We start from the raw sequence: 7,907 nt of genomic DNA, 5'->3' as shown, positions 1-7,907 counted from the left end.
GGGCTGGATATATTTTTTTTGCATTGATTACAATATTTTTGATTCGGCATTTTTGTTGTTGTTTATTATATACAATTTCTTGGGATTCAAATCAAAATTCTATACTGGATAAAAATATCAGTTGGGTTCAGCACTGTGTTTTGTATACCTAGTGTGTATACCTAGTGCATGTGTGTGTGCGTGTATGTGTGTATGTGTGTATACACTTAATATTTTTGGCTTTGGTATTTATATACAATTTCCTGGGGTTCAAATCAAAACTCTATGCTGGATAAAAAATATCAGCTGGGTTCAGCACTGTACTGTGTGTGTGCGTGTATGTGTGTATGTGTGTATGTGTGTGTGTGTGTGTGTGTGTGTGTGTGTATGTGTGTGTGTGTGTGTGTGTGTGTGTGTGTGTGTCTATGGAATTTTTGTTGTTGTTTATTATATACAATTTCTTGGGATTCAAATCAAAACTCTATGCTGGATAAAAATATCAGTTGGGTTCAGCACTGTACTGTGTGTGTGTGTGTATGTGTGTGTGTGTGTGTGTGTGTATGTTGGTGTGTATGAGGGTGGGTATGTGGGTGGGTGTGGGTGTGTATGTGGGTGGGTGTGATCAAGATCAAGGTCAAGGTCATCTCAAGGTCAAGATCAAGGTCAAGGTCAAGGTCAAGGTCAAAATAATCGAAAAAATAATCGAAAAAATAATCGAAAAAATAATCGAAAAAATAATCGAAAAAATAATCGAAAAAATAGTCAAAATCAAGGTCAAGGTCAAGGTCATGTCAAGATCAAGATCAGTATGTGTGGGGGTGTGGGTGTGTATTTGCGTATTAATACGTTTGGCGTAATTTTAGGTGTGGCCAAAAAAAATATCAAGAGGGGCATATTTTTGACAAGTTTATGGACAACAATCTCACAGAAGTGCCTTTTGTAAGTGTAGCCTCATCAATCTGAGGGGGGTCATACTTTCTCATGGAGTCCATGAGGGCTTTTTTACAAAAATCTTGGATTAGACAGGGTTCCACACTTGAGCAATAAGCTCATATGGGCATGTTGAGCTTGTTTTAAGTGTAGCCAAATCTGCTTGAGGGGGGTTCATACTTTCTTGTCCTGGTAATACCACAAATACCACTACTGGATTGCGTGGAGGGAGGAAAACCACTGCAGTTACCAGCCTTCCCAGCAGCGTACTCTGATTCGCTCTGTTCACTCGATCCCCTCTCCCCACTACTTTTCCGCTATGCGCGGCTTTGCTCCAGAGATCCTGGGACAGGGTACAGTTAATTGTTTCTCAAAAGGTATTATCTATGTCTGTATGCCACACATTGAATTCTTACTCACATGGAAAAAAAATGTCAATTTGTATTCAGGGGTAGTTTCACAGTTACACACTATTTTGGCCTTGATGAGAAGTTTAGTGTAAGTAGGCATTTTGTTTATAATTTTGAAATTGAGGTCGTCTAAGGTTGAAATCCTCATATTAAGGGCTTGAACTCCTCATCCCAAGAGGTTGAAGATCGTCCTCTACTTTGTGCGTGACCTTCTTTATTTTCCTATTCATAATTCATCCTCATCGTCGCGATTAGCCAAAGGTAAGATAAGAAAAGTCCTCCTCCGTGACCGCGCGGTCAAAGGAGCTGTGCTTTGGACTCGGACTGCAGGACGGCATGGATTCGAGTCCGCCTATGCTCACTCTCTAGATTCTCGGCCTGTGTATGGGACCGGTAGAAACCCACCATCGTGAAGAAATTGGGGAGCTACGAGTGAGTAGCGTAACCCGGTCTCGGAAATCTCCTATGGGGCATGTTCCTGGGTAAACAAAAAATAATCGATCAGACAATTCGATCATCGAAGGCGATAAAATAACCTCCGGTTGACCAAGTTGCCAATATAAATAAATGGAATACAGATTGTCTTCGAGCTTACATAGTTAAAAAGGAGCGGATACGCGTATTACTATCCCAATAATTATTCAATACGGTTTTTTGTTTGTCAGGAATTATCACTTAAACTATTGCATGTTAAGCTGGTGTCTACCTAGCCGCCTTTGATGAAATCTACCATTCTTCAGATTCTCTTTAAAATTCGACTCTGGTCACTTGTAACGTGCTGGGTGCAGACACTGTGCATCGACGCATACTGTTTTGCGATAAGAAGCGGCCTTGAATAGTGTGAATGAGTCACTTTGATCGCGAGCAAGCTAGACTACCAAGCTTGTCTGCCTTTGAAAACCAAGTCATTTTTTTTTCACGGTTTCCGAACGCGATTGCTATTGAAGAAGTATATATTCTCTCGAAAGAGCAAGAAAGGAAATTAGACCAATGTTCTCCCGTCGTCTAAAATAAAATATTATCTATTAAACGAAAAGTTCACGATTTGTCAATAAACGGTTTAATCTATCTGAGCATAAGGTGAATGTAAATACTAAATTTAATAGAAAGGTTCTCCAAAATTTCTCTTCCACTGTCTACGTAAGGTCAGTACCCAGGGGAGGGTCCATGTGGGCCATGCTCCCCCCTCGAACCCTAAAATATTTAAATGTGAACCTATAAATAAATAAATACGAAAATAACATCGTCGATTTTTGAAATGTGTAAAAATTTCAATTTTGATCTTGCATAAATGAATCTGTTTAATGCGCAAAAGTCTTCAAGCTGCAATATTGGGTGGTTTTAGTTTTATAATCATTGATGCAAGGCTAGCAGACGTCCGATTTACCGATTTAGTCAGGACAGTGCGCTATTTTCAATCCCTGTCCCGACTTTTTCGAACTACAATCGTGATGCGAAAATGTCTCTTTATTATTGTTTTTTTGTTAACTCACAATTAGACATGTTCTTTATTGTATGAATAATTCTAAGTACGCAACATAGAATTATCATGACTTTCTAATGGCGCTCGCACTATTTGAACTATTTTGTAACATCTGTCTGTCTGTCTGTCTCTCTCTCTGGTCTACGTCAATGACAGAAATACAAGCAATATTCTTATTTATTTTTAACCCAATTAAAGGAAAGTGTAAGCATTTAAAAGAAATAAGAAAGATCATCACTGTTGCTCTTCCTTAGAAATTGTTGTTCTTCTAGTAAGAAAAATTAGAAGGATTTAGTCCAGCACCTTAACACAGTGTCCCACGAGTCTCTCTTGACTAATACTGTCAAATGTGACATAATTTTATGAATAAAATTTTCCGCCTGTTTTCGTATAACGTTGCACAGATTTGGTAGTTCGCACACGGTGTAATTATTTCGTGTTACCTTACGCAACAGCAAATACATTTCATAAGACTGTTCTGGACACAATACTTGCATCAGTAAACAAGCATTTTGTCTGTTACAGTATCACAGGAAAAGAACATCGTCCTGTAATGTTCAAGCCTCTAGATATTTTCCATTATTAATGTCTAATCACAATAATAAGCTAGAAGAAATAACTCGCATTTTCACAACTACCAATGTTCTCGTTTTTAATTACTTCGAAAATTATTTCTCGAAGATATCGGTTATACTACAAGAAAGCAAATCAAAATTAAAGTAAAAGTTCAACTACACGTATACCAAACGACATTTCCAATATTAAAGGGACAGAATACTTAGAAAAAATTGTTGTTTCATTCGAAGGTAAAGGCGTGGTGTAGCATTTCTTCTACCTGGTTTAAGGAGCGAAAGCTTGTAGGGTAGTGGCTACCGTTCAGGATTGTCAATCTGATGGTCGTAGGTCCAAACCCTTCCGGTGGTAGAAAATTTTCGTAAGTTTTAGACCTATCCCATTGTGTTCATTGTCCACGCCGTGTGAAACGGAATGATTCAGTTTGGAATTAACGATGGGGAGAGGGGAAATATTGAATTTCAAAATCTCAATTTCAACGAACCGATAAGTGGAGAAAAAATGAATAATTCTTATAAATATTAAAAATTACGTTCATTTGTCTAGTGGTGTAATCGCAGGTAAAATCAAAGATCTTACATGGAAGATTTTTATTTTGCTCTGAACTCAGCCAAAAGGCATTTCGCACCGATCTAATATATTCTCCAATACAATTCAAAATGTTATTGAATGTTTCATGTCGATAATTTGACCAATGCATCCATTCTTGACGCTCAGACGATATTTTCTGCAACTACCTCTTCTCTCCAGTTCCTTCTCCTTCTTCTCTCCCCTCTCTCTGTTCTGCTTTTATCTCATATCGCCTTCCCTACTTTTCTCGCATCTTATCTCCATCCCACTCTTCTCCACTCCTCTTATCTCCTTTCCTGTCTTAGATTTCCGACTCCACTGCACTCTCTTTTTTCGTTCTTCTCTTTTTCTCTCCTTTACTCTACTCTCCACTTCCCTCTTCTCGTCTCCTCCTCTCCTCTCGTTTTCCTCCTCTTTTCTCTTCTTTGTTCTTTGTCCTCATCTCTGCTCGAATCTTTTTCCATTCTCCTCACTACATCTCCTCTCCTCGTCTATCCTATCTTTCTTCTCTCCTCTACTTTTCCTCTTCTCCTTTCGCTTTCTCTTTCTCCTCTCCTTTGTAACCTTTCGTTTCCTCTCACCTCTTTTCTTTACTGTAGACTCAACAGCGATGAAATACTAGAAACCTATTTTTTTTCTTTCAGAAAGAATTTTGTCATTTGCGATATAATAGTGATATTTTTAATAATTTTATACAATAATAATTGTTTATATTTCTTTCGCGTATTTTATAAATATCTATTGTGCACGTGGCAACCCTGAAATTGAGGCTAACTCTGCACGCAACCCACCAACGGCTTGTGTAAATTGGGTTGCCTAGTTTAAAATGTCGTTGTCCTAAAACTTTTGAGAGACACTGTACAAGTTTTTGTTTAGTTTTTGTATTAATACAAAACTATTATAATTTATAATTATGTTTGACTTGCATTCTTCTTTCATTGCACGCATATTGTTATTGGTGTACACAGAGTAATGATCTCTTGAAAAAGAGAGAAAGCATTCTGCACTCACTATATTATCCTTAGTAAAATACATAAGAAGTAAATACTAATTGCTTATATTTTGTTGTTACAAGAAAAACTCTTTCACCCCGGGAAATTCTTGGTGGGGGGGATTTTTGAGGTCAAGATTGTTAGTGTCCCCCCAGGATTTCGCACCCTGGATGAAATTGATGAATGGACATTTTTACAAACAACCATGCCCAAGCGGGATTCGAACCAGGGACCCCTGGCGTCGCAGCGCGATGTGCTAACCACCCAACCACGGGGTCCGGCAAAACTGTAATAATAAACACTATTCTATTTAGTTTTGCATATGGACTATTTGTGTAAGGAGTTTTCGCGTGAAGCAATTTCTAAAAGAACTTTCACTTCATTACATGTGTCAAAATATTTACGTAACATAAAATATGAGGAGAGAGTATTCATAAACGACAATAATCGTGTTTTTAAATTTGAACTAGAGATTAAATGTGCATAATCCATTGTGTTAGTGTAAATGCCTAGCGTGTTCAAGTCGGTAGTTATTCTGCGCCCATTGGTGTTCTCCCATTGAACAATTAAAATTATAGAATGTAAAATTAATATAGGAAAATAGGAAGGAAGGCTTGTACTCGTTTATGTACTTTGAACTTGAAATGTGACTGACAACGCTCTGGTGGGATCTACAACAAGTTTTATGACCGTTTGTCTTTTCTCTAGCTGTTTCTCAGTTCTCTAGGTACGTGTTATTGATTGCTGAATGGTACGTACTGTACATATTGCGCCTGGAGGAGCGGTCTAACAAATCAATACTAAAGATAGATATGCGAAAGACCGACAGTCTTTAGTTTAAAATAAAAATCAGAATTTGTACTGTTTTTTCTATTATATTTATTATAATATTTCTGCTTACAAAATATACCTTTCTTTCATTTTTCGGTATGTAAAAGAGGTGATTGGTGCATCTTCTAGAGTGTACAACACGTTCCTGATTCGCTAGATTATTCGAACATCTCTCGCACAGCACAAACAAGACACGTATTTTCACGGGCTGCGATTTTTAGTGGAACATCCTTGTCTGACATTTAACACGTCTCACGCAAATGTTCCGTGTCACGTTCTGCACATGCGCAGTTATACTTTTAGACTGGGTTCGTCTCATCTTACCTGGAAGATGTTACGCAATTCTATCACGGAATAAGGCTGTTTTACTTTTACGAATCGTTTTGTGCGGCACATTTGTAAGTGGTACTTAGTTCGGGAAAACATTGCGAGTGCATGGTGGAGAAATATATTGTCGGTAGCGTGTACCATGCCCAACCCTGCCGACTTGCATCAAGCTGTGAAGTTACGAAACGTTTCGCTGATCGAAGAGCTTTGCCGTGCCGGGGTCGATCCGAACGCCACCATGCGGAGGACCACGGCACTATCGCTCGCGGTTTACGAGAACTTCCCAGATGGCGTGCGCATTCTCGTGCGATGTGGGGCCGATGTAAACAAATCAAGTAAAGACCACAACGAGCGTCTGGAACCGCCACTGGTGAGCGCCTGTCGCCTGGGACACGAAGAAATCTTTAACTTTCTTTTAAATTCCGGCGTGGACTTGAACAAAAAGGATTTTTACGGGCAGACAGCCTTGTGGACGGCAGTTAAAGAGCGTCGCGCTCGATTCCTGTCGCGTCTGCTAGAAAATGGTGCATCCGTCAATGTTGCCGAGTCGTGGAACGAGTGTCCCCTGTACTTGTCCACGAAATACCTAGGTTTCTCCGGCCGGCGAGAGATGGCACTGGTATTGATGGAGAGCGGGATTGATCCCAACGTCATAGACCACTGCGAGCGAAACGCTTTGCACTGGATCATGAAAAGTTTAGACAAGGAATTGTTCAAGTATGTTGTGTACTCGGGTGCGAAGCTTAAACCGTGGAAGTGGCTAACTGACGAGAATTTTCCATTGGACTGGAGAAGCGATGACGAGTTTGTCACGTGGTTGACGAGTGAACTGTGCACACCTCCGCCCCTGAAAAGACTGTGTAGGACTTACCTGAGGCGCCATCTTTCGAGTGTGCACGGTGGACGATGTATAGTGGACAAAGTAACGCTGCTTCCATTACCAAAAAGCATTACTCAGTACTTGCTACTGAAAGAACTACCACCATAAGTTATTTTAGTGAATAACAAGTGCCTCCATTTTGTTCAGTGGCCGTGAGGCATGTTTGACAGGATGAATGGGCGCGTCTTCACAGTGCAATAATGTTATTTATTGATCAACTTCTTGTTCATTACGAATAATAGTACATATACACCAAGAAGATCAGTTGTAGTTTATTTTGTGTGATTTATAAGCGGTAATAGAAATATATACGAGGTAAGTTCCCTGGTAGGGGATCTGGTTGTAACGTAGCATATTTTTCTTTCTCTTTCTATTTAGTTCCTGCTTTATCGTCTGTTTTCTATCTCTTGATGCATGTTTATCTTTCTCTCTATTTTGTATTCTTCTCCTTATTCTTACCGTTATATTCCTATCTTCCTTTTGTCTCTCTCATTTTCTCTGCGTACAGTAACTCTCATGCATATGGCTGGTCTGGTGGAGCGTTCAGCAATGTAGAATCCAAGAGTAAAGTACCGCCGGAAATCGAACAAATGTAAAAATATTCAAGTCCTAAGTAAAAAATTGTATTTTTTTGTAAAATGTCAATAACAAATTTCGTCAAAACCTCCTCCTAAAGTTCATAAGCAGTTGTAAACTCGGAACAGAAAATTCATAAAAAAAAACACCCTACCTGATCAATTTAACATTAAAAAAGTAACATTTTGTTGTCTAGCGAAATGCGTGTGTGTCACTGTACACAGAGAGAGAGAGGGGGACAAGGGGTGCATAGGGATTGGACGGTAGAGAGAAAAATAGAAAGGAAAACAAAAGAGATAGAGAAACAGACGGGAAAGGCAGAGGTAGATAGCAAGAATGTAAATGTAAAAAGGAAA

General features: G+C 39.1%; 1 protein-coding gene across 1 annotated transcript; it reads left to right on the top strand.

Annotated features, from left to right (window-relative positions):
- The first annotated feature begins 6,237 nt into the window (after positions 1-6,237).
- LOC145990539 (putative ankyrin repeat protein YahD) lies at positions 6,238-7,083 on the top strand. Its single transcript, XM_083126232.1, has one exon. It carries the CDS (start codon positions 6,238-6,240, stop codon positions 7,081-7,083), a length of 846 nt encoding a protein of 281 aa, XP_082982358.1.
- Positions 7,084-7,907: the final 824 nt, after the last annotated feature.

This window comes from Lepisma saccharinum, chromosome 7, assembly GCF_977018435.1.
Source record: "Lepisma saccharinum chromosome 7, izLepSacc3.1, whole genome shotgun sequence".
Lineage (NCBI taxonomy): Eukaryota > Metazoa > Arthropoda > Insecta > Zygentoma > Lepismatidae > Lepisma > Lepisma saccharinum.
Note: the sequence above shows the minus strand (reverse complement) of the source record. Positions and strands in the feature narration are given on the sequence as shown.